General features: G+C 33.2%; 3 protein-coding genes across 7 annotated transcripts in view; 1 reads left to right on the top strand and 2 right to left on the bottom strand.

Moving 5' to 3' along the window:
• Window positions 1-10,206, top strand: part of LOC110018192 (DExH-box ATP-dependent RNA helicase DExH11) — a 60,389-nt gene extending 50,183 nt beyond the window's left edge. Inside the window, 7 exon segments of the mRNA XM_020715428.1 lie at window positions 3,812-3,965; window positions 4,310-4,778; window positions 5,946-6,160; window positions 6,765-7,003; window positions 9,642-9,768; window positions 9,847-9,925; window positions 9,928-10,206. Of these exon segments, the coding sequence (XP_020571087.1) occupies window positions 3,812-3,965; window positions 4,310-4,778; window positions 5,946-6,160; window positions 6,765-7,003; window positions 9,642-9,768; window positions 9,847-9,925; window positions 9,928-10,055 (1,411 nt within the window). The 3' untranslated portion in view covers window positions 10,056-10,206.
• A 1,139-nt stretch (window positions 10,207-11,345) lies between these two features.
• LOC110018267 (uncharacterized protein At2g39920) lies at window positions 11,346-18,611 on the bottom strand. 3 transcript variants are annotated; one of them, XM_020715536.1, is made up of 5 exons: window positions 18,301-18,611; window positions 18,027-18,208; window positions 13,253-13,700; window positions 12,727-12,909; window positions 11,346-11,784 (listed from the first exon to the last, which is right to left on the bottom strand). In XM_020715536.1, the coding sequence occupies exons 2-5, from the start codon at window positions 18,094-18,096 to the stop codon at window positions 11,583-11,585; spliced, it is 903 nt and encodes a 300-aa protein (XP_020571195.1). In that variant the 5' UTR covers window positions 18,097-18,208; window positions 18,301-18,611; the 3' UTR covers window positions 11,346-11,582. The 3 variants fall into 3 exon arrangements, with proteins under 3 accessions (XP_020571195.1, XP_020571194.1, XP_020571196.1); XM_020715535.1 differs by having other exon boundaries at window positions 18,027-18,291; window positions 18,450-18,611; XM_020715537.1 differs by having other exon boundaries at window positions 18,450-18,611.
• A 4,356-nt stretch (window positions 18,612-22,967) lies between these two features.
• The window catches only part of LOC110018203, an 11,695-nt gene continuing 7,204 nt past the window's right edge, over window positions 22,968-27,458 (bottom strand). The window contains exons 3-4 of one of the 3 annotated variants that reach the window (XM_020715442.1): window positions 23,709-23,846; window positions 22,968-23,187 (exon numbers count right to left, since the gene is read on the bottom strand). In XM_020715442.1, the coding sequence (XP_020571101.1) occupies window positions 23,071-23,187; window positions 23,709-23,846 (255 nt within the window). In that variant the 3' untranslated portion in view covers window positions 22,968-23,070. Of the gene's footprint in view, window positions 23,198-23,616; window positions 23,847-27,458 lie in introns of those variants that run through there. The other 2 variants (XM_020715444.1, XM_020715443.1) reach the window with 2 other exon arrangements.

The raw sequence follows: 27,458 nt of genomic DNA, 5'->3' as shown, positions 1-27,458 counted from the left end.
TCCACTAGCCTTTGCACTCATTGATTGCTCTACTGGCATCTCAACATCAGGAAACCCTTGCCAATTTGAGAGCACCTCTATGTTCCTTTCTAAATCACAAACCATATTTTTTTAGTGTTATCAACCACATACCGTTTACGCTTATTATTGCTACAATTATATGGAGAGTTTTTACCTGCAAGATGATCAAAATTTCTCAATATTCCACCATATTTGCTAAGGTATAATTTCTATTGATGTTAAGACAATTGCATTTTTGTGGCAATTCTTATTACTTTGCATTAGCAATTGATTAGTTAATCTACACTGTGAATATCATGGCCATGGTCCTACTACTTAAGGCACCTTATGATGAGATTTAGCTTGCTTATTGCAGCATGATTTCGAACTAGGTCATTTTCTGCATATTTGGAAGCAACAAACTTGAGTTTGTGATGGTTGAATTTTTTTTGGGTGATATGATATATGTTTATAATTGGTAGTAAATCTGTTTTCATATCAGTTTGATATACGATTAGCTGCACTTGCATATTGTGTCCTTACTGTTTTTAGTCATAAAACTCGCTACAAAAATAAGTCCAAAATAATTTTAGTGTATATTTTCCCCAAAATGATTAATTTCAAGAATCGAAAACTTATTTCCTGATTGGTAATGATAAAAGGGCTGCATCATTAAAACATGATCTTTGATTAAGCATCAATAAGCTAGAGAGGGCATGAGCACTTTGAAATAAATTATGGAATACCAAAATGACATAAGGAGATTTAGTGATAATATGAGAAGTTGCAAAAAAAATCAGGGAAAATATTGATTTTGTTTACTATTAAAAGTTACAAGTACTTATGAGACATGTAATAGTTATAAAGAAGTGAGATATCTTGCAAAGAACGGTACTTAGCATTACAAAAGTTACAACTATCTTAATGATTTGTATAGTAGGGTAAGTACAAAAGGAGAAAATTAGAGTTTTAGTTGTAAGTTGAGTTTCTATCGAGATTTGAAGAACTAAGTGAGATATTTAAGTGGCTTGTTTAATATTTCCTTCTAAAATAATCATATAGAGAAGAAAAACTATGGTAACACTCTTTAAGAATGAGATATGTCAAATTCTTATATTTTTTTTTACTTTCAAACTTGTAAGTCATATAGTGAAGTTATGGAAGTGGGTAATGAAATATATGCTTTAAAAATTCATTTCTATATTCGATGGTAAATTTGATTTTATATGATGAATATTTTTTATGGAGTCCTAATAAAATTAATACATCAACAACAAACAAACCTTTATCCTTTTGTCATATTGAGTGTCATATTTTCGTTTAAATCTAATAGATTAAGATTATTTCTTATACATTATGCCTAAATCGTTTTAGGTCTACCTCTATCTTTCTTAACATAAATTGAATCTAAAACATCTACTCTTCTAACCAGAAACATCTACTCTTCTAACCTTCTAACCAGATCATCAGATGGTCGACGTTTAATATAACCAAACCATCTAAGCCGACTCTGTAATCTTGTCCACCACTGGAGCTACACCTAGCCTATTGTGGATATATTCATTTCATATTTTGTCTCTAAGTGTCAAGCCACTTATCTACTTGAGCATTTTTATCTCAACAACACTTAACTTTGTTTTTTGCTTCTCTTTTAAAGACCAATATTTTGCACCATAGAGCATTGTAGGTCTCACCACAGTCTTATAAAATTTTTCTTTCTAGAGGTACTTTTCTATCACACGATAGGCCAGATGCATTCCTCCACTTCAGCCAACCAACTTGAATTTTACTAATAACATCCCCATCTATATCACCATCGCTTTGAACAACGGACCCAAGATATCTAAATCGTTCACACCTTTTAATAATTTGATCACCCAAAGTCACACTTCTGTCACTAGAGCTCACTAACACTAAAGCTACTACTACTAAAATTACATTCCATGAATTCAGTTTTAGTTATACTCAGACGAAGGCCTTTAGACTCCAATGTAGACCTACATAATTCAAGTTTTTTCTATAACTCCTTCTCTAGTCATATCCACAAGAAGGATATCATCAGTGAAAAGCATAAAAGCATACACCAAGTTACATACATCCTCCTGTAAATGCCCAATAAGAGCATTCATAACTAAAGCAAAAAGATATGGGCTTAAAATTTGTGATAAACAAGATAATATTTTTTCAAAACTAATTTGCAGAGTATGAAAAACGAGGGAAAAGAATGCAAATGTATATATAGTTTTAAATCGTTTTTCATATTTTGCGTATTACTTTCGAAAAAGCGTTATCTTGTTTCTCACAAATTATATTTGTAAGATATTAATGAAAAATTAGTTATGTCCAATGTAGTTAAAGTTTTTTTATGTTATAAAAACTAGTGTTAAAAGTAGTTTGTGGAGTCATAAAAAAAGCTTAAAATAGCAGGAGAATTATATCAATGATCAACATATTGTTTTTACCCTTTAGCATTTTTAATGGAAATGTTTACAAAATTTTTTTTAAGATTTATGCTACATGAAAATGATGCTGTTCTGATACTTGAAACCTTTCCATAGTAAAAAGTTGGTAAAATGGAAAAGAATTTTGGAATATAAAATGCTTCTGATTAGTATAACTATAAGACAAGGTCTGTTACAAGATGTGTAATTTTAGTGTCTGAATAATTTGCAATTATTAGTCAACATAACTGGAACATCAATTGAAATTTTTAGTGATCAGTCTCAGTATTTTTGTTCTATTATAATAAAGAATGTGAATAAATGAGAAAACAACTTCTCGAGTATAAGTTGATTAGTTAAAAGGAAGAATTGTCTCATATACACTATGCAACAAAAGAATGTCAAGGGGTTCTGAAGTTAATTTGTTTTTAAAGCTGCAACTGGATCTGTATGCCATATGATTTTTATTTCTGGACAACAAATGAAAATTATAATATTTTTGTATTTAAAAGGAAGAAGTGATTGGGTGAGAATTGATTATATCAGAGGGATTGTAGATGGGGCATGTATGAAAATGAGATACTCGAAAATAAGAGGGTAGAATAAGTTAAGTTTGTAGAATTAATGTAGGACTGTGGACGAAAGAGAGTATTCACAAAATAATATGGCTAGGAGTTATGCAAAAGACTTGCACAGATCTGATACTAAATGTGGCTGAAATAGGATTCATAAGGAAAAAAACAAGTAGTCAATGATAATTCTAAGAGTTTGTTGACATGCTTTGGCTATATAGCTGTATGATTGTAACATCTCTCTATTCTCTTGTGTAATAGTACCAACAAGATTCAATACTTAGTAAAAATTATGATTTTAAATCACTGTTATTTTATAATTCATTTCCATATGCAGCACCATTGAATATAATATACTATGTATAGTATTTTTAATAATAAAAGTTGGCATGCATATATACATTTGTACTGACGGATGGATGTTTGCATTTGCATTGACAAGCATACATGCTAGTATCTGTTTATGTGCACTGCGTTTGTGTGCATTTATATGTTCTTCAATATGCTCGTATGTACATTCAGTTATGTATGGATTACTGTATGTGGACATCATGTATTCCTATTTCTAATGTGCTTTTTACATGTATACCATCATAATTATTTGTTAACGATTATCCTTAGCTTGTGGTCGGGCAAGTTTGGTACATATTTGTGGGATTCTTTCTGACACATTTATATTTCTGTTCTCGTACTTTGCTCTTTCATTGCATTTGTAAGCACATGAAAACACTTCATTGTGTATTTTTTTTTGGTATATATGTATATATATATTTATGAAGTTTCTTTCTGCGATATTAGATGTATAAAAGGTGAACCTGCTATTGAGGAATACTTTGAGATGACTCTACAAGCTGAAGCATACAGGGATCATATATCAGAGGTAGTCATGCAGTCCCATTTGGCACAACCGTTTCTTTCACTTGGTAGAGTGGTGGTTGTTAAATCGCAATATGTGAGTTTTCCTCTCAGAATTACTATCGTCTTTTTACTATTGTGCTTTAGTATCTTCATATCTTTAAGGGTACCGCGAGAAATGTTTTTAAGTGCTTAAATTACATTGACAATCTTTTAGTTTATTCTTATGTTCAGGTATTTTTGTTTCTTAATCTATATTGATAATGAGAAGTCTAGTTTGTTATGAAACAAAGCATTACCAAATAGAATGTTTTTCTTCTTCAAAATTATCTTAAGTTTGAATAGCAAAATTTTAGTAGAAAATCAGTGATTGACAAAAGCTACTTGTTAGCTGCTTAATTCTCTATTTCTTACAGGCCTTTTTTTTAAATGGAATGGCAGGATGATGATCACTTACTAGGTGTAATCGTTAAAACTCCATCTATTGCGCATAAAAAGTATGTTGTTCTGGTATTGACAACAGATATGGCCTCATCTTTGCAATCTTCGGCAGCCCCCATGGATAAGTTTCAAGAGAAAGAAAATAACAATACTCCACAGGGTTATTTCATTCAACCTAAAGGAAAGAGGGGCATGGATGAAGAGTATTTTACATCAGTTAGCTCGCGAAAAGGATCTGGTGTTATAAATATAAAGTTGCCTGACCGTGGTAATGCAGCTGGGATGAACTATGAAGTCAGAGAAATTGAAAATAAAGAATTCATTGGTATTTGCCATCCTAAAATAAAAATTGATCAAGTAGGTCTTCTTGAGGATCCAAAAAATGCAGTTTACTCTAAAACTGTTCAGCAGCTGTTAGAACATAGGCGTGATGGAACTAACTATCCCCCTCTTCTTGATCCTGTAAAAGGTACGACATTTGAATTGCTTAAAGAATTTTTGCTGCAAAATGCCTCAGATTTTCCATGTCTTACGTTTTTTTATAAATATTTTCTTTTCCTGGTTCATTTGAATATTATGGTCATATGTGTGGGAATAGAAACATGTTTTGGTAGATTACTTCCATTGTTATACTGTTAGAAGCAGGAAATACAGTTGTCTAGCAGACCTATAATTCTCAAGCATAATGTTTTCTTATTTTGATTTGATTTTCTTTTTACTTTAGAAAATCACAATGCTTTATTTGATTTGTTTTTTGATTAAGTGGGTGTAACACAAGTAGCAAGTTTGTGCTCTTTTGATGTTTGCTTTGCAAAATAAATTTGATTCTTTATTAAAATAATCTGCAATTATAACTGGTTTGACTGTATAGATTGTACTTGGGCCTTGCATAGGAATGATTTGTTAGTGTAGGAAGAACTCTCTTAATTTTTCATTTAGTTAAAAGTTAGAACCTAAATAGTGATTATTTTGTTTCTTTGTTTCATCCATCTATTGGTAACAAATGGATTTTGTACTAGCTGCTATTTTTGTTCCATGTCTGATTAGAATATCGCTTATTAACTTTTGCTGGTGGTTTTATTGGTCCTTAATTTCCTATTGCTGTTTTTAGTCTTTTTTATGAAATGAGAACTTATAAATAACTTAATAATTATTTAAAATAATTAAATACTATTTAATTTGAGTAATAATTAATCATTTAATTAGCCTATTTTATCACACTTTATTTGTCTTAATGTTTCTATGGGTATTACAGTATCATACTTTCTTTATTCATTCTCTCAGAGCAGCTTCTATACAGCAACAATAACCTAAAGGAAGTCTTAAATGTAGAAGAATTACAATCAAAATTTGCCTTGAATATGAAAGATAATGATAGCTAGCTAAATAAGAACTATCTCAATTTAATTTCTGTAAAATAGGAATTTTATCTCATGTTTTCCACTTGGGATTTAATTCCCACGTTTTTCACAAATATAGTCGGCAATGTCATCTCTTGTTACTCATTCCTTCCATTGTTATAACAATCATCTCTTAAAACACAGATAAGTTTGTTAACGGTATGTATGGGAAAGGGAAATAACTTGTTGTTCTCTCTTCTAACCTTTTTTTTTTGTTTTCCGTTATACTATATCAGATCTCAAGCTCAAAGATGTGGTTGCTGTGGAGAGATATCACATGCATAATAAAATACTGCAAAAGATGGCTGAGAACAAGTGTCATGGATGCATTAAGTTGAAAGAGCACCTTCTGTTATTGAAGGAACGGCATAAACGCATGGAAGAAGTCAACGCTTTGAAGTTCCAAATGTCAGATGAAGCACTGCAACAGATGCCAGATTTTCAGGGCAGAGTATGGTTTTCTATGATATGTGGAAATTAAATTAAGTTTATCATACGATCCAAAACTTAATGAATAGCATGAGCTGTTTTGACTCTCATGATGCTTGATAAACCCTAGCTAATCAGTGCCCGAGTTACTAAATTCTTTTTTATCAGGGCATAGATCTTATGGTCTCTTTATTTGCTTTGATTTAATTTAATATTCTTCTTTGGTATCTTCTGTAACGTGTTTAATTTTTTATAAAGTAGACATAATGGAGAAAAAGGATTCATGTGGCTAATCCCGCTTAGTGAGATAAAGGCTTGTTGTTGTTGTTGTTGTAAAGTGCCAAAATTATTCTCTAACTATTTATATTGGTCATTTTAGTCCAAGAGTTTATAAAAGTGTTTAATTAGTCTCCGAACTGTTTTAATGGGGGATTAAATAATCCTCATTGGAAACTATTTCAACCCATATTAAAAGTGCCTGACGACTAAATTGACAATTTTATAAACTTTGGGACTAAAATGCCTATCTACAAAGAGTCAGGGGATCATTTTGACACTTTCTTTATTTTTTTTATCAAGGGCATGACTTACATTTTACTCATGAGTCATTCTTTTTTTCCCTGTAGATTGATGTATTGAAGGAAATTCATTGCATTGATTCTGATCTGGTTGTCCAAATCAAAGGGAGAGTGGCTTGTGAGATGAACTCTGGGGAGGAATTGATATGCACAGAGTGCTTGTTTGACAATCAGTTCGATGACCTAGAACCTGAAGAAGCTGTAGCAATCATGTCTGCATTTGTTTTCCAACAGCAGAACACTTCTGAACCAACTCTTACTCCTAAGCTTGCTCAAGCGAAAAAGAGGTGATATTTTTCTTAAATATCTCTTTATTTATTTTTACAAAGTCTTTGGAATCAGTTATAGTGATATATTTTGAGCAAATATTCTTGATAAATTGTGTGATTTTGTTCTTGTCTATTACAGTTTTTTAAACATTTAATTGAGTTTGTGATGGTGAGCGGGTTGATGAAGATCGTGGTGGAGATTTGATACCTTGATTCTTGAGGAATGAAGAATATGGTGTAAAGGAAGGATTAAGAAGGTCAGAGAGAAGAGATTCAGTGGATGAGATGAATGTATGGCTATGGAGAGAGAGACAAGAGGTAGCGTGAAGGAAGAGAGCTTTATAGATAGGAGTAGGGGGAGAAATCAATCGTGCAAAGTTTACGACAAGTAAAGAAACAAATGAATAATAAAGAACTTGATGCAGGCTCCTTTCACCCAATTGCAATTTTCTTGTATTAACAAATAATTTCTTGGAATTTTTTAGTAACCCCATGTCAATATGATCCCACCAACAGCAGTTTCTTCATTCGGCCTTGCTAAGCCGCTGGGTTATCTAATACCTCCGCTGCGCCTTACTTGATATGACAACTTGAAAACCCTGAAAAAGCCAAAACTATCCCTACCACTGGTAAATCACTGCAACCTATCTTGGAGCACCAAATTTGGAATCTCTGTCGAGAACATCCATTAGCATCACTCTACTAAGATTTGTAGAATGTCCGCCAAAAGAGCTGCATGAGGCTGAGAAGTAAATTTCTCAAATGGATTCAGGCTGGAAGATCATAATCTCTACATGAATTTAATATGGTGGTAAAATGCTGCCCATTTTAACTTGTAGTTTTTGCATATTTGCAAACTCGTGGCAATTGACCTTGAATGAAAGTTATATTAATATGATAATTAATTGCGGAAAAATGGGTTCCACTCTTATTATGGCCCAAATCTTCCTGGCAAGCCAGTTAGATTCATCGGCTGAAATGACATAAATTGATAAATGAGAACCTGTGCATTGTGGAGTAAGGTTTGATTATGATTCATTTGGTTTCTTGTATTTAGAAAACAAGCTTGGAAAACTTCAATTTTTTCCCCACTCTTTTTGAGTGTATGGTTTACGCTGATGATATTCTTCTTGTGGATAAAACTAGAAAAAGAGCACAGGAAAGACTTAAATTATGGAGGTCTACATTGGAGTCTAAAGGCCTTTGTTGGAGTAGAACTAAAATTGAATACATTGACTGTAATTTTAGTAGTAATAGCTCTAGTGACAGAGTTGTAACTATGGGTGATCAAATTATTAAAAAGCGTGAACGCTTTAAATATCTCGAAGCGTGAATGTTTTAAATATCTCGGATCTATTGTTCAAAGTTATTAAAGATATGCATACTAGAGTTGTTACTTGTGTTCAAACTGAAGGAGGATTGACCAAATATTTTCCTATTTCTATTGGATTACATCAGGGATCGGCTTTAAGCCCATGTCTTTTTGCTTTAATTATGGATGGTTTTACTGGACATCTACAGGAGGATGTACCTTGGTGTATTATTTTTGCTGATGATATCTTTCTCGTGGATAAAACGAAAGAAAAAGCCCAGGAATAACTTGAATTATGGAGGTCCACATTGGAGTTTAAAGGCCTTCATTTAAGTAGAACTAAAATTAATACATGGAATGTATTTTTAGTAGTAATAGCTCTAGTGACAGAAGTATGACTTTGGGTGATCAAATTATTAAATGGTGGGAACGATTTAGATATCTTGGGTCCGTTATTCAAAGCGATGGTGATATAGATGGGGATGTTAATAGCAGAATTCAAGTTTGTTGGTTGGAGTGGAGGAATGCTTCGGGCCTTTTGTGTGATAGAAAAGTACAACTTAGACTGAAAGGAAAATTTTATAAGACGGTGGTGAGACCTGCAATGCTATATGGCGATGAATGTTGGCCTTCAATTCATTCGTATAATCAGGATCCCACCACTTAGATTTGAAAAGACTCCCTGAAATTATGTATAATTTGAAAATTTTGGTCTTAAAATCTCTTGCAATTATGCATATTATAGAAGCTTCTCCTCTCCTAAATTTTTGGAAAACCCTTTCGCCCTCTCATATTAAATTATAATTCTGCCACTGCTTCAATTACTTTTTACCTCATTTCTTTTCCTTCAGCAATTGGTCTTTTTGCCTCATTCTTTGCATTCCTCTAGTTAGGCATGCTTAAGATACATGCAGATCAAAAGCATATGGTTGCCTGACTTTATCTGGTGAACTTGAACATTAAATGTTTATTACACCAAAGTTTGTTATCTTATTTTTCTTTATAATTTATCTTTTGCATAAAGTTGTCTTTTTTACAGTGCTCTTGATATTGCAGGATCCCTCTGGAGTATTTTCTTTCAAAACTTTTCTTTCCAAACATCTACCACAATTCCGTCTGGCTATGAATTATCTCAAAAAAATTTGTAGTGAGGAGGAGCTTTTTAATAACAAGATTTGCTCACGAGTAGTTTTTAGGAGGAAGTTGTTTATAATACCTACAACAAGTTCAAAGAAAAATCTAATTTTTGCTGTGCTAAATTCCAATATTTTCTTTATGAACTTCTCTATTATTACTCATTTGTTTCTCATCATATGATAGTATTATGCTTATATTGAAATGCAGATTGTATGACACAGCAATCAGACTTGGGGAACTTCAATCCCAGTTCAAATTGGCAGTCTATCCCGAAGAATACGCGAAAGAAAACCTCAAATTTGGCCTCGTCCAAGTCGTTTATGAATGGGCAAAGGTCTGCATCTTTTCATTAGATCTGATTCAACCATATAAACATGTTTAGCGACTCAAACCCAACCTGTGATCGATGCAGGGAACTCCATTTGCGAGTATTTGTGAGCTCACTGACGTCCCCGAAGGTCTAATTGTGAGGACAATCGTTCGATTGGATGATCCCGCGATTTCCGAAATGCCGCCTCAATCATGGGGAACTCTGCCCTCTATAAAAAAATGGAGGCAGCATCCGATGCTATAAAGCGTGACATTGTTTTTGCGGCGAGCTTGTACATTACAGGAGTTTGATTTATTTACTTTTTTGGTGTCTGGTGTTTCTCTCTATCTTATAATTATTTTTTATCTTTTGAATTTACATAATCTGCATATTAGATGCTGAAACTTGCAGCTCTTTTTTTTTTCTCTTTCTTTTTTTTAATTCCAGCCTTTGATGGTTGGAAGGAACTACATTTTATCTGAAACTATCTTCAGTAAAAGGAGTAAGCAGATGATATCATGTTCTTCTCGATTTACATATTTTTGTTTGTGTTAAATGGACTTTAATTAATTTAAAAAAAGTTAGATGTAGCAATAAAAGTTATAGTTATGAGCGTAGTTAAAATGATATTTAACACCAAAACTTTAGTATTTATATACATGCCACTTATATTACTTTTTAAATTAAAAGTTAAAATGATGTTATTTTTTAATGCAAGAGTTTAGGTGATATAAATGTAAAAATCAAGGTCGAGGTGTAAAATATACAAATCAATAAGAATTTTGTGGTATGTATTTAAATGCCGAGAAAAAATGCATGGAAAATTCCTAAGTATATTGGTCAAGGAAATCATTCTTATATATTAGGGTGCCACAATTGACAGTTTGAACTTCAAAAATATGTTAGGGAGCGCCAAGTCTGCAAGGTCCATAACTCAGTTGAATGTGTACATTATAAAATCTTCAAAACACATCAATTTAATTTTTACACAATTGAGAAAATCAATTTTTAAATTTATATTTTGGCACACTTACGAACTTCACATAACCAAACACGCATATTTAACTTATGCACAAATAGCATATTTCACTTTTAAAATCATGGTAGACAATTCTTATATATTTACATAACCAAACATCCATATTTAGCTTCTGCACAAAACAATATATTTAACTTTTAAAAAGATAATAATAGTGCTATTTTTAATGTGATGCTAAATATTTGAAAGTTATGTACGGAAATATGAATGTTCAGGTTAAATATCTACAAATTGTGTAGCATGTACATAAATGTCTCTTACATATCAAACGCCTAAACTTTTATTATTACAATTCCATCCCCCAAATATCTAATGTCACAACAAAAATCACTTTAACTTTAAAAATGTTAAATACAACATTCCATGCAATATACATAAGAAACTTAAAGTTTAGATGTTATATATGTGCAAATACATAAGAATTGAATGGTAAGTATGTAATTCTTCCAAAAATAAAACCATAACAGATACCACATCTTGAATAAAACCAATGCCTCAACCGAACTCAGCAAATACCCACACCAGCAAAAGAAAATGAATAGCATAATAGCAAACTCAAATGTGTTCAACTAATCACTATCCTCCATCATTTCTAACAACATAGCTTAACAAATCTTTTGTACATTTCACCCAACACTATTTTTTGCATTGCATGTATTAAACAATCGACATTTACACTTCAAACCACAATTACTAAAAAATTTAACAAAAATAAATTAAAAAAAAAATACAAAAAAAAAAAAAACATCAAACAAGTGATAAAATTCCTCCCTAAGAACATGCCTGGAAAAATTATTCATCAATTAGGTTGTGTAGGCATTCTCCAGTTCATATAGTATTGCAAGTTCGGCAGCTTAAAGCTGCGCCTACCTAAAGATGGACCTCTGAAAGCATCCAGACTGCTACTGATCAAGCCAAGGATTCTAAATCCTTTATTATGCAACTGCAGCCTTTTTCTGGACAGATATTCCCAGTCCTCCATTTGAATCTCATCATCGTATCTGATCAATTATGATTAAAAGGCTATTAATCCAAATTAATCATTGCTTTCTTTGGAAAATTGTTATAAAACAAGAACAATTAAAGGGAGATAAAGGGAATATTTTAGTTTAAGCTTTTAATTACAAATAAAAAGTGATGATAATGCTACCTATTATTAACAGAGCACTGAATCTAATGCACAAAATGTCAACCAGATAAGGGGGTGTTTCTGCAACTAGGATTGAAGTTAAAATAGGATTTTAAATGTATTTATCAAACCCAAATGTTATAAATCTAGAATAATGTTTGGTTTAATTTAAAGTTAAATCCATTAAATTTGTCTATCCTGGTTGGTATAAATTCACTCCACTCACTTTCTTTCTAAGCTAAATCCGTTAAATCTACATAATAATTGGATTTAACAAAATTCGGATTTAATTTCCACCATTCGTTTCTTTGGCAGGATTTACTGTAATATTAACCTAAATCCTGTTCAAATCCGGGTACCAAACAGCCCCTAAAAACTAATGATGATGACAAAGAAAAAGTTTGATGGAGTAAAAATGAATGATGGATGGTGAACATGATTTATACCAAAAAAATTGGCTAGTAAATGTCATAAACCTCCCCAGCATCTCCGGATGAACAGATTTTTTTTTTTTTAATTTATATACACACCACATACTTCCTATAGTAAAACACCTAAAATTGGATATTTACATTCACAACACTTTGGTGTCATAAATCTACACATGAAAATGTATATTTCACTTCTAAAAGGTTAGTGATAGTACTTTTTTCATGTAATGTTAATTAATGATTTGAGTGTTAAGCATCTAAATATGAAAATTTAGGTATTAGATATGTTTATAAAAATTATGTGGCAAGTCTGTAAATGTATCCCGTTTTTTATTCAGACACCTACATATGCTAGGCCTTTAACCATAAGAGTTCAAAACTACCTCATTAACAATGAAGCCCATCCTATACAACCAAAAGAAGTAAGAGTGCTCTCCCTAGTATTCCGGTGCTTCGAAGCGTCCCTTGTAAAAAGAAACAAAGACCAACCGCTCGCTCGGAGCTGAATGTGCATTCTAACAAGAAGAATGGAGGCCTGATGCTTTATGTCTTCAAACTGCTCATTCCTGACAAGCAAGCGCTTATTTAAGTTAAGGAAACATAGATGACAAAGAAAAACATTATTTAAGGAAGATTTACATACAAAACACTCAATTCTTATGTATTTGCATATCCAACACCTAAACTTCAACCTGTTCGTGTATATCACTTTACCTATGCATGAATAGATGTATTTCACATTTTAAGAGTTGAATTGGTGGTATTTTTGATGTGATGTAAAAGATTTGGGTGGTTTGAATGTAAAAAAATAAATAAATAAAAAATTAGGTGTTAGAATGTAAATGGATAAGAATTGTGTGGTATGTATGTAAATGCCCCTCAAGTTAAAAGCTCATATGCCATTTATACTTATCGAGAGAACTGATCCTGCTAAAGTTGCCAGTCAAGGAAAGCATGTCATCTGCATCTAACAATATTATATCCAAACCATCATCATCTGGCGTCAATCTACCAAAGTAGTCCTCTACAAACCAGATTGAAGTATTCAAATCTTTTAGGTATTGTCTCTTACTGTATTGATGAGCTTGCAACTTACATTTTAATGGAAGTTCATTTACTTCCAAGTTGTTTAGCTCAGCATGAAGGATATAAAAATTACAACAATCATGTTGATTAATTTTCTTAACTTGTTCCAAAATTCCAGAATTAGTACTCTGGCAGGACTTTAACATCACAGTGAGTGCAATCAGCAGAGTTAGTATCAAAAGTCCGGTGGTCGCAAGTGCAGCAACGAAGACAGTCGCCGTAAATGATGACATAAAGATACCAGATTCCACGGCATATTGACTTCCCATTTCTGTAGGAGAATTTGAATATCAGAAAGTTAGGATGATGATGATGATGCAAAAAATAATAATAATAATAAATTAAAAAATTTATGTATGTAGCACGCAATTTTTATGTATTTACATATCTCGGACCTAAACTCTCATATTTACATACATAGCATTAAACCTTAGTGTGAAAATATATATTTCACATTTAAAAAGTGGTAACAGTGCTTTATTTGATGTGATATTAAAAATTGGAGTGCTATGTGTGTAAATAGGGAAAGTACAGGTCTGAAATATGAAAATACATAAGAATTGTGAGTTATGTATGTAAATGCCCTCAATAAATTTTCGAGATGATTTTAAATTAACAGTTCAAGACAATGCTAAAACATACTGTTAAAGTAATGAGCAATAATGATATGATCCAGGAACTAGTGCTGATATTGCTAGGAAACATAGTAACTAAAGAATGTGATGCCTTCAGGTATAAAAAAACATACTGTTTCTATGGGTATCCTGATAGATATAATGCTCATTCTGTCCATCAAAATCGGAGTATAATTTTAGTAAGACTTTCCAAAATGCTTTTTTTTCTATAATAACATTAAACTTAAACTATAAATATGTTTAAATCCACATAGATTATGCTAGTTTAAGAAATCAGCCAACACGGCCCCTCACATTATATGGAAAAATGAGTAGGGTTCTTTGCTAAAGTTTCTCTCAGTAAGAACCTTAGATTTTCATCCTTTATAAATTAATATGCAGTTATAATGCTTTTCCCTTTCACTTATATCCTCTCTGAAGAAAGAAACAGAAGTGATGGCTACCTGGCCATACCCCGTGATCACTCAACCCAGCTAAGGTCCACCCATCCCAAGTATCACTTGTGGTTGGGCTACAAGATTCGGAAAATGACCATGAAAGTAATTTTAAATACAAGTCATGGTTAAAAAATAAAAATCATGCTCGAAAATTGTATTAACAAATGATACAAAATTTTCATTTTTATTTTGTATAAAAACTGGTTTAGATATAAGAGCTTAGAGAATTAGAAAAAATTGTAGGGAGTTTAAGAGAAAAATTTGTGATAATAATAATTTTGTTTTTAATGATATTTATATTATATTAGAAACTAAAAATAACGAAAGATACATATATAAACTAGTCAAACAAAATGATAACAAAAATAATAATTCAATTCAAGTAAAGTTTATGAAAAATGAAAATTAAAAAGTATTTTTCTTACATGAGGATATTCAACATATGTGAGTTCGATATTTTGAACATTTCAATGAAGTTTGTAAAAATACGATCAACTTTCATGATCTTAATATTGTAAATAATAACAATAATTTTTATTTCTACTGTCGCAACAGTAAAACCGTAGTTGAGGAGGCTTTAAAGATAATGAATGAAACATGAAAAATCAGTAAAATTTGATGGCATTTCAATAAAAGTGTGAAAATGTTTAGGAGATTTAGGAATTTTTTGGCATAATAAATTTTTTTAATGTTATTTTAAAAGCTAAAAAGATGTGTGATGAGGGGAGAAAGACTCTATTGGTTCTTATTTTTAAGAATAAATGGGATGCAGAAGAGTGTGCAAATTATAGAGGAATTTAAGTTTATGTGTTATACATTAAAATTAGAGAGAAAGTAATTGACCACATCTTATGACGTGAAACAAAAATTTCTCAAAATAAATTTGGATTCATGTCGGGCAAGTCTACTATGGAAGCTATACATTTATTGTGAGATTTGATGGAGGAGTACAAAGAGAATAAGGGGGTTCTATATATAATTTTTGTCGATTTAGAAAAAAATTATGATGAGATTTCAATAAAAAAAAATACTTTGAAGAGTTATAGAAAAGAAAAGTATTGATATTGCTTACATTCAAGTCATTAAATATATGTATACTAGAGTTGTTACTTGTGCTAGAATACAAGGGAATTGATCAAGTACTTTCCTACTTCAGTTGGTTTACATCATAGATCGGCTTTAAGCTAATATCTTTTTGCTTTGGTTATGAATGTTCTTATGGGACATTTATAGGAGGATGCATTTTGGCATATGATTTTTGCTAATGATATCCTTCTTGTGGGTAAGATTAGAGAGAGAGAGTTCAGAAAAAACTTGAATTATTGAGGTCAACTTTAAAGTCTAAAGGCTTTCGTTTTAGTAGATCTAAAACTGAATATATAGAATGTAATTATAGTAGTAGTAGATCTAATGGCGGGGTTATAGCAATGAGTTATCAAATTATTAAAAGAAGTAAACGTTTTAGATATCCCAGGTTTATTGTTCAAAATGATGGTGATAGAGATGGGGATGTTATTAGTAAAATTCAAGTTAGAAGGTTGAAGTAAGGGAATGCATATGGCCTATTGTGCGATAAAAAATTATCGCTTAAACTTAAAGGTAGATTTTATAAGATGACGGTGAGACTTGCGATGTTTTATGGTGTAGCAGTGCAGAATGTTGGCCTATAAAAGAGAAGCATAAAATTAAGTTAAGTCTTGTTGAGATAAGATTGCTCGGGTGGATGAGTGGCTTTACACTTAGAGACAAAATGCGAAATGAATATATCCGTGAAAGGGTTGGGGTAACTCCAATGACAAACAAGATTAGAGAGAATCACCTTAGATGGTTTGGTCGGATTAAACGTCAACTATTAGATCACCGAGTTAGGAGAGTAGATGTTTTATATTGGACTTAAAGCTAGAGGTAGATTTAGAAAGACTTGGGCAAGTTGTCTAAGAAGTTATCTAAATTTATTAAAATTAAATGAATATATGACACTAAATAAGACATGATGGAGAAAAAGGAGTCATGTAACATACCCAACTTAGTGGGATAAAGCTTTTTTGTTGTTTGTATTTGACACAGGTGATATAACTTGGCTTCATCCAAGTATAAAATTATCAAGTCATGAATAAAATGATTCTGATAACGTCTTGTCAGATATTTTGAAAATCTTAATCACTAGTTAATCATGATTCCTTTTACTCTACTTTAGTCATTAAGAATAAAAACTACCACTTTGACTTACATGTTGAGAGCAGAAATCATTTGCTTTCGAATGAGTTACTCTTCTTGGCAAGCAGGGAATAAATCATTAAAAAAAAAAACATTACATTTTCTAAGTGTGTAAGGGTTTCAAAATTTAGGATGTAAATTTCAATAGGTCTTCTTGTAAAGCCACTAGACGGATCTGAAGCCAACCACTTTATTTTGATAATTATTTAAAAATACATAAGCTAAAAGAAAATTGCAACAAACTTCAACTAGGAATAACCAAGATGCCTCACCCTTTCTCCTTTAAATCCATCCATGAAAAAAGTTTACAACAAGCATGCATGTTTTTTGTTGAAGAGCATAGATTTTTTGTGAGAATCAAAATATAAATATTTTACATGCCAAAAAAGAGCATTGAACAGCAAAACTTTCAAATATTATGAAGATCAAAGTATGTAAATAATCCATAAATAAACTGCGTAAAGAGGTGGTCAAAATAAATGTTATCCTAGAATACCAGCAGATTATTGACTCATGTCATCAAAGTTTTATGTATTTCAACCATGATACACATTACTGTTTCTTACTGAACAAATCAGTGCTAGGACTCAATTTGATAACCCACAAGATTGATTTGTATTAAACTAAGCATTTGTCAATATTTTTAATAGTCTTTTTTGGGAGCAATTATATGCATACCACGCAATTCCAATCTATTTACATATCTAATATTTACATATCTGACACCCAAACTTTGATCTTAGGTTTATGACACTCAAATTTTTCACAAATATCGCTATAACTAACTTCTAAAAAGTAAAATACATATTTTTCATGCATAGAAAAAGTGCTATAAATATAAAAATCAAAGCATAGGTGTTAAATATGTAAATCCATTCTTTTTAAGGCAAAACATCCTGAATTTTAACATACACTGCCACCTTAAATTGACCTCTAGCTAATAAGCAGAAGCACATTACAAAGAGCAATACGTTTGAAGCAATTGTATTTCATAAAGATCTCATAAACTTGTCATCTGAGTATGATTCAGGTTTTTAACTGAAAGAAGTGGGGTAAAGCGTCAATGAATTGAGAATCAATACTATAAATCTTGAAAAACATCACAATATGCCCACACAAAAAGGCCATGTTTGGATCCTGGCAACTGGAGTCAAAAGAAATGAAAAAAAGAAAAGAAAAGATCAAATCACTGGTTATAGATTCATAATATCAAACAGAAAATCGCTGCAGTTAAACATCATTTCCTTAATTTTCCTTCAATCAAAACAACGTCATGCTAAGCTATCATTCACAGAAAAAACTTCCTACCGGATTGCCTTCGACTCAAAAGACTCTGCTCGGATTCTCCAGAATCAACCGGATGAGTGAATGAAGACATGGGATCAATCAAACTATTCTCCAGCGAGATCTAAGAAAAACAAAGCTCCATCTAAACCCCTCTTGCAGAAGGCAGATTCCTCAATATGAAGCATCACCGATACATCAAGCATCTTGCCAGCATCCGATCACAAAAACAATTGTTAGCGAATTCAAAACCAAGCAAACAGAACAATAAGTCTTCCAGCCCCATAATCTACAATACCAATTTCCGTAGAAAAAAAACCAGAGAAGGTCAACAAAATCCTCCACGCAGAATACAGAGGCAAGCCGATCCGAAAAAAACTAAAAGAGATTGGAATCGAGCCGAAACAGTTACAGGCTTGAGAAGTTTCATTCCTCAGGTGAACGTACCTAATAATTTTTCATTCCTCAGAGAGAGATCGAAGGAAGAGGGTAAAGCAACTCCCGAAAAATATGGAGGAATCCGAGGCCACCTACACTGTAGTTCGTTGGCTCCATCGTTCGGTCGGCCGCGGTGGGGAACAATACGTGAATAACGTGATGATGAAGGAAATTAATGGAGCCCGCGATTCCATAAAGAATTTTGATTTGGGTTTTGATGTTAATTTGGATCCGGACCTTCGTGAGATTCGATTTCGATAATTATGATTTTAACTTTTAACCCTTTTTTTTTGTATTTTAGATTTATATTAATAATACATAATTTTTTGTATCTATTTATTCAATATTTAGATTTTAATATTTTTTATGACAATTAAACTTTTAATATTATATAAAAAATATCATCAATAATAAACTTTTAAAATGGAATATTATTTTCATGAGCACAAGAATTAGGTTGTATGTATGAATATCAATATATACATATAAGAATTTTTGTTAAATTTCATAGAAAATATGCATTGAAGCCAAATCTATTTATAAATCACCCCCAAAAAATAAAGCCAGAGAGAGGGAGAGATATAGGTAAACAGGGTTGTTTTAGCGGAATAATACTAGTAATTCACTTGTAATTGTTTTTAAGAAGTCCTCTTTACACATTATTGTTCTCATATTTATAATAAATAGAAGTTATATTATTAAATTTTGATAATGCCCTTGAGATTTTTCATTATCGGTCTGCCTAAGGTCAGCATTATTATAGTCGAATCATATCTTGTTGGTTTCACTTGCTCCTAAGATAACGAGTCATTAGTCTATTTATTTAGTTAAGTTAAACTCTAATTATCATTTTGTTCGTGACAATTAAATCGGGTGCTCAAATCTCTCTTGCCCATTTAAACCGTCATTAAAAAAATGCTAGGTTCATTTTTTTCATTAATTGGTGTCTGTTTTTCTACTTAAAAAAATTAAAAAAAATTAACAAATATGATATATTTATACAAATACATATGAAAGTTTTTTAATCAAATTAATTGTAAATATAAATTTAAATGTAAGAAATTTCTCACATAATCTTAGATTTTGTATATTTATGAAGGAAAATTTACATATATACCACACAACTCTTATGCATTTACATATCTACCATCTAAAATTGGCATTTATATTTGCTACTCTTTGGTATTAAAAACCTATGCAACCAAGTGATAGTGATATTTTTGATGTGACGCCAACAATTTAAGTGCTGTGTAGGTAAATATGAAAGTTTAAAAGTTAGATATGTAAATATATACAAATTGTGTGGTATGTAAATGTCTCATTTATAAATCTAACACCAAATTACCATCTTTTATAATAACATCAACAACATTTTTCTATTTTGTATCAATGATTTGATTGTAATAAGTGCAAATATATAGTTTATAGTTAAACCTAGCACCTCGTTAAATCCATTCTTCAATTGCTTCCATGTATTTTTTAATGTAAATCCGGATTAAATTCAACTATTTGATAGATCTAATGGATTTAACTTGAAAAGAAAGTCGTGACTACAAGAACCTGAAATAAAATGCCAAACATATCTAACAATTTTAAATGGATCTAACCTCAATTGAATCAAACATTATTTTAAATTTAACAGTACATGAATTTGATAAATCAGGACTTACCGGGTTTACTAAATTCTATTATAAATCCTGAGTGCAGCTGAACACCCCCTGAGTTTGCTCTCATCGGCTAACCCTGGATTTAATCTTTCCCAACTTCTATGTATGGCAAGAGAATCCAAGTCAAACATACATTCAATAAATTTCATAGCGAGTGCTACACAAATACAACAAGCTGTTAAGGATTTCTTAGGATTAATTCAAGGACTAACAATTCTAGAGTTAAAAATCCAACATGATGCTGTAATTGAACCTTAGTATGAGATTGCTCTAGCAGGAACTAGGGTTACATGTCATTAAAGAGATGGAGCAAGATTAGTGAATCTTAATTAATTCTCTTTTTTCTTAAACAGATTTGCATTATATTATAGCACAATGTGAAATTAAATCTAACAAACTTGTTAGGTATGGCTCATAATACCAGAATTTGGAGTCTCTTGGAATGAAGAGATGTCTCTTGGAATTTAAGAGTTGTCACTTGGAATTTAGTGGGTTGGGGGGATCAACGAGAGCGCAGCAGAAGCGTGGTGGTCCAACCCACATTGGTGCATAAGGAACTCCATGATGTATTTTGTCCTAAAGAGCTGAATATCCGTCAAGGTGGAGATTTGTTAGGCATATGCATTTCTTCTAAGGGGCTCAATATTCGCCAAGATGGAGATTTGTCGGGCATATGTATTTCTCTTAAGGGGCTGGATATTCGCCAATGTAGAGATTTGTTATGTATGACTCATATATCATAAATGAGACAGATGTTGGAGCGGAGCGGAGCCCACGAGCGAAGTAGAGCGGAATGATCTGTCCAATCAGGGGAGTTTCATTATGTGGGTTTAGGGTGCAGGGCCAACCCCCCACGGTTTAGTACATGGGTAATTTAAGTAATTACATATTGTGTTATAGGGTTATATATATGTCATGTTTGTAACCCTGGGTAAGTCTCTGAGATTTTGAATCTTGTATTTTGTACTATTTTCTGAATATTGAAAAGGAGGTCGCGACTCTGCTCCTGAGGATGTAGGCATCTTTGTCAAACCACGTAAATCAATGTGTGCTCTTCTAGATTTGTGTCGATTCTTATTTTTCTTGGCCCTAATCTTTCAACAAGTGGTATCAGAGAGATGTTCGAGAGCAGTGAAGAAAATTATGAGTAGCGCAGGAATAAAGAAGATTTTGGTCAAGGAGTTTGGCTAGTGTTTGAACAATTTGGGCTCCAGATCGAAAGCGAAGTTCAGAGTTCGGCTTCGACGAAGTTTTGCGAGGGTTCGATTAGCGAATCACGATAGTAGTTCGAATCGGCAGAGAGGGCGTTCGGCAATTCAGCGCAGGAAGAGTCGCTCGCAGAGCAGTTCAGCGCGACAAGGTTGCCAGAGTTCGCACAACGCAGGAGTTCGCAGGCAATCGGACGAAGAAGTGCGCGAATCGCAGCAGACAGGAGCAGTAGTTTGCGAATCGCGGGAGAAGGCGTTCGCAGGTTCGGGCGCGGAGGAACAGTTCGCGGCGGCGGTTTTCGCGAATCCCGCGAGTTCAGCGAATTCGACAACGAACAATTCGCGATGGTGGTTTCCACGCAGGAGGAAGCAGTTGCGCAGGAAGGGGTTCGCGTGAATCGCTGGAGCCGAAATAGGAAATGGAGCCAGAAGAGGAAAGGAGCTTTTCCGGAAGGAGATTTTCTGGAAAGGAGCTTTTCTACAAAGCAGATGCAGAGCCTTTGTGAGAATGAAAGCGGAGCTTAAAAGGAAAGCGAAGCTTAAAAGGAAAGCGAAGCTTAAAAGGAAAGAGGAGCTTTTCTCGAAAGTCGAGGCGGAGCTTTTCTTTGAAGTCTAAGGAAAAAAATTTCTGGAAAAGTCTAATTAAAGAAAATTTAATTAAGGGAAATTCCTTTGGAAACATAATTAAGAGAAATTCTTTTTTTTCTTGGAAACTTAATTAAGAGAAACTTAATTAAAGAATTTTAATTAAGGGATTATATAAAAGGGCCCAACCCACATTGGTACAGAAAAAACTTCATGATATATTTCTCCTAAAGGGCTGAATATTCGCCAAGGTGGAGATTTGTTAGGTATATGCATTTTTCCTAAAAGGGTTGGATATTCGCCAAGGTTGAGATTTGTTAGGCATGGCTCATAATACCAAAATTTGGAGTCTCTTAGAATGAAGAGATGTCTCTTGGAATTGAAGAATTGTTTCTCTTGAAATTTAGTGGATTGGGGGGATCAGCGAGGGCGCAGCGGAAGCGTGGTGGCCCAACCCACATTGATGCATAAGGAACTCCATGATGTATGTTCTCCTAAGGAGCTGGATATTCGTCAAGGTGGAAATTTGTTAGACATATGTATTTCTTCTAAGGGGTTGAATATTCGCCAAAGTGGAGATTTATCGGGCATATGTATTTCTCCTAAGGGGCTGGATGTTCGCTAAAGTGGAGATTTGTTATGTATGGCTCATATACCATAAATGAGACAGATGCTGGAGCGGAGCGGAGCCCACGAGCGAAGTGTAGCGGAAGGATTTGTCCAATCGGGGGAGTTTCATTATGTAGGTTAGGGGTGCAGAGGCAACACCTCACGATTTAGTACGGGGATAATTTAAGTAATTACATATTATACTGAGTCTCTGAGATTCTAAATCTTGTATTCTATGCTCTTTTCTGAATATTGAAAAGGAGGTCGCCGCTTTCCTCCCGAGGATGTAGGCATCTTTGCCGAAACTCCTAAATCTCTTTATGCTCTTTTGGATTTATGTCGATTCTTATTTTTCTTCGCCCTAATTTCTCAACAAAACTTATATTCATAAAAATCTTCCAAACAGACCAAATGATTCACAGTTATAAACAGGAAATTCATAAGCTTCGTTAGGCTGCAAATAAAAAAAGAACAATTAAATAATAAAACAAGCACCTCAGAGCCATTCTACAAACCTTTCAAAAATAGATATTGACTTCCAATAAGCTCGTGAGCTCGCAATTATGAGAATATTACATGCAAGCTTATATTGTTCTTCGATGAGCAGAAAGTAGAGTTAATAGCTAATTCATTGTCTGCAAGAATATCACACGTCACTCCTCTTAGGCTTGTGAGAAACTGGAAATACCTTACAACAATAAGTGAAATCCTGTGTTTCAGTTTTTACTCAAAAAGAAGAGGTAATAATAAGCGGGCGAAATTTTTAAAAGGAGCTCCTATAATAGTAGATTTAGGGGAAGGAGCTCCCCATAAAAAAATTTTGAGAAGCAGCATGCACGCCCAGGGGGAGGCTCGTATGGTTGATACGCGCCCCCCTTGGGGGCGGTATCATATACACGCCACTCGACGGACACGTTTGCCACTTCTCAATTTATTTATTTTTTTTTATGGGGACCTTTTAAAAATTTTGCCTAATATTTATAATAATATTTTATATATTATATATTAATAATAATATTATATATAATAAAATTAGAAAACTTTGGAGTGTAAACTCCCCCAAGGGGAGCGCATCTCCTTCACATGCGCGCCCCTTATGGGGGTGCATTTGCTTAAAAAAAAAATTTGTGCTCCAACAACTAATTTGATAATGAAATGTGATCCTTTCTAAGCCCGCTAAATAAATAAATTTTGAATACCACATCAGCAGAAGGAATCCATTCATTTGTTGCAGGATTCCCATGGCCAGAAATGTGGCCGAAAGATGTAGTTGACTCTGGAGTCAGGTTGAAAGAATTTTCATTTGCTTTCTCCATCTTGATGAAGCCAGTTCCAGTCTGACATGTATTAGAACATGAAAAAGCGCAGAGGTATGGGAGATTATTAGCTCTAAAGAGTGGTTTCAATATAAAAATAATTTGGAAAATTTATATGTATTCCACAAAATTCATATGCGTTTACACGGTTAACATATAATGTTATATATTTACATTTATAACAACTGTTGTCATAAACCTGTACATGAAAAGGTGTATTTCACTTTTAAAAGATAAGCAACAGTGGTATTTTTTTTATGTGATGTTATAGATTTGAGTGCTATGTATGCAATGTGACAATTTTAGTGTTAGATATGTAAATACAGAGGATTTGTGTGGTGTGTATGTAAATGGCCCTAATAATTATTATGCCTGAGTTCTGATGACCCAACATTATAAAATGATGAGAAAATGTAATTTCATGTAACTTGAAATGAATTTGTTCCATAGTTAAGATATAGAATTGTTCGAATTCAAATTGATGGGCGAATGAGTTTGAGAGTTTTAAATTGAGCTATGAGATTTAATTGGTTTTAAGGATTGGGTAACCAAATAGCCAATTGGTTTTAAGAATGAGGGTTTACTAAATCCTATTAGAATAGGATTTATAAAAACCAGATTAAAAAAAAAGCAAATTTAATTTGAACCAGAAAGAGCCAAAATCACAATACTCACATTAGCAGCAGAATTAATAAGGTGAGAAATTTTAAAAACCGCAAAGGCAAAGATAGTATTGAAAACTAATATTGAAGTATTAAACTGGTACCAGCTGACAATTTAGATGGTTGAAAATAATGTATACATATAATGTATTGGCTCATGTTCAAAAGAATTGAATGAAGGAAAAAATGTTTTCATAACAAAATGAGCATTAACGTCCTCTCAATTCATGACTTGATAAACTTACAACAACAACAAGCCATTATCCCAGGGGCCGGCTACATTAATCTTTTTTCTCCATAGCATCATATTGAGTGTCATATTTTCATATAATTCTAATAAATTAAGATCATTTTTATACAATATGCCCCAATCTTTTAGGTCTACCTCTGTCTTTCTTAACATAAGTCGAATCTAAAACATCTACGCTCCTAACCAGATCATTAGATTGTCGATATTTAATGTGAGCAAATCATCTAAGACGCCTCTCTTTAAGCTTGGCCGCCACTTGAGCTACACCAACCCTATCCGGATCTATTCATTTCGCATTTTGTCGCTAACTGTCAAGCCACCTATCCACCTAAGCATTCTCATCTCAACAACACTTAACACTTAACTTTGATTTGATTTATGCTTCTCTTTTAAAGGTCAACATTTTGCGCCGTAAAGCATTGCAGGTCTCACCACCATCTTATAAAATTTTCCTTTCAATCTAAGCGGGACTTTTCTATCACACAATAGGCCCAACGCATTCCTCCACTTCAAACAACCAACTTGAGTTCTACTAATAGCATCCCCATCTATATCACCATCACTTTGAACAATAAACCCGAGATATCTAAGACGTTCACACCTTTAAAGATTTGATCACCCATAGTTACAACTCTGAAACTAGAGCTACTACTAATGAAGTTACATTCCATGTATTCGGTTTTAGTTCTACTCAAACGAAGGCCTTTAGACTCCAATGCAGACCTCCATACAAGTTTTTCTTGAACATTTTCTCTAGTATTATCCACAAAATGGATATCACCAGCAAAAAACATAAACCAAGGCACATTTTCCTGTAAATGTCCAATAAGAGCATCCATAACTAAAATAAAAAAGATATGGGCTTAAAGCTAATCCCTGATGTAATCCAACTGAAAAAGGAAAAAACTTGGTCAATCCTTCTCATGTTTGAACACAAGTAACAGCTCTAGTATACATATTTTTAATTGAATTGAATATAAATCATATCAACATCTTTCTTCTTTAGAATTCTCCAAATGACTTCTCTTGGAATGTTATCGTAAGTTTTTTTCTAAAAAAATAAAAAACATACGTAGATCCTCCGTATTTTCTTTGTACTTCTCCATCAAACCTCTAAATAAATGTATAGCTACCATCGTAGGCCTAACTAGCATAAATCCAAACTGATTATGAGAAATATTTGTAGCATGTCTTAATATATGTTCAACTACTCTCTCCCATAGTTTTAAAGTTAGACACATGAACTTAATTCCTCTATAATTTGCACACTCTAGGACATCCCTTTTATTCTTAAAAATGGGGACCAAAATACACTTTCTCCACCCATTAGGTATCTTTTGAGTTTTTAAAACAATATTAAAGAGTTTAGTAAGTCAATAAACTCTCAAATCTTTTAAATATTTCTACACTTCAATTGAAACATCATCAGCTCTTACAGATTTTTCACCCACTGTTTTCTTCCATGCCTCATCAATATTTTTTTTACTAATGCGACGGTAAAAATAAAATATTTTATTATTATGAATGATATTAAGATTACTAAGGTCGAACGTATTTTCAGAAACTTTATTAAAAAATTTATTAAAATAGTTGACTATCGAACCAGCCTTATTGAGCTCGGTCTAGTCTACGCACATCCTCTATGCATCGCTAGCCTTTTTAACCATGATGATATTGGCCAACCACGCGAGGTCACCTCTCGTATGAATTTTGCCTCCATAAGCTTTTTGACTTACTGTTCAATGACTTGTAAGCAATATGGGGCAAAGTTATGCTTCTTCTGGACAATCGATTTAAAGGTTAGATCTACCCTTAAAGAGTGCATGATTACTCTAGGGGCAAGTCGGCCAGGGTCCATGCAAAAATGTGATGGTTCCTCTGGAGGAGATCTACATATGTTGACCTCTGCTCATCAAAGAGTAGGGAATCAAGCTACATCATTCGTGAGGGGTGTTCATCGGAGAGCGGGACATGGATCAAGTCTTTCAGGGAGATGTCAGTTGAGATACATCTTCATCTCGAAGATCAAAGTTCACGATGCTAAGTGTCACTGATGCGAGTGATTGGGCTTGCCTGAGGCAACATGATTGTGCTATATGTTGGTCCTCTTGTACGACGTCGATCCCTGCTGGAATTGGGAACTTGAAATTCAGGTTTGGCATAGAAGTCACAATGCCAAAGATGAATTGTAGGGGTCTCCCGAAGATGGCATTGTATGATGATTCTAAGTTGATGGCTATCAACTAATTTGAGTGAGTTATCTGTTGAAGAAAATCTCCCACGAAAATTGGGAGATTTATTTTTCCTTCGATATTTAATGGTTGATTATCAAAACTGTATAATGGCCCGGATGCAGGTTGAAGTTTTTCCCTTGTCAGCCTCAAACTATGGAAAGTAGAGTAAAATAGAACATTGACAGAGCTCTCATTGTCGATCAGCATCATCTTTACGTTGTAGCAGGGTTCGCCACTTTTTAAACTGATGACGAGAGGGTATTAGTGGGGGAGTTTGACTCCTTCCAAATCAAAATTATCAAAAGCAATAGGCTCGAGGCGTAATTGCTTCTACACTGGTTCACCAGTTGCAGTGATAAGTACTTGATCGATCAGCAACAAGCCCCCAGCAATTGTCTGAATTTTGTCCACGACTGGATAACCCCCATGTTGTTGTTTTTGTGTATGTTGCCCCCCCCCCCCCCCCCCCCCCCCCTCCTGCCACTGC

Source organism: Phalaenopsis equestris, unplaced genomic scaffold, assembly GCF_001263595.1.
Source record: "Phalaenopsis equestris unplaced genomic scaffold, ASM126359v1 Scaffold000006, whole genome shotgun sequence".
NCBI classification, from domain to species: domain Eukaryota; kingdom Viridiplantae; phylum Streptophyta; class Magnoliopsida; order Asparagales; family Orchidaceae; genus Phalaenopsis; species Phalaenopsis equestris.
The sequence above is the reverse complement of the archived record's forward strand: the minus strand, read 5'-3'. Positions and strand labels throughout refer to the sequence as shown.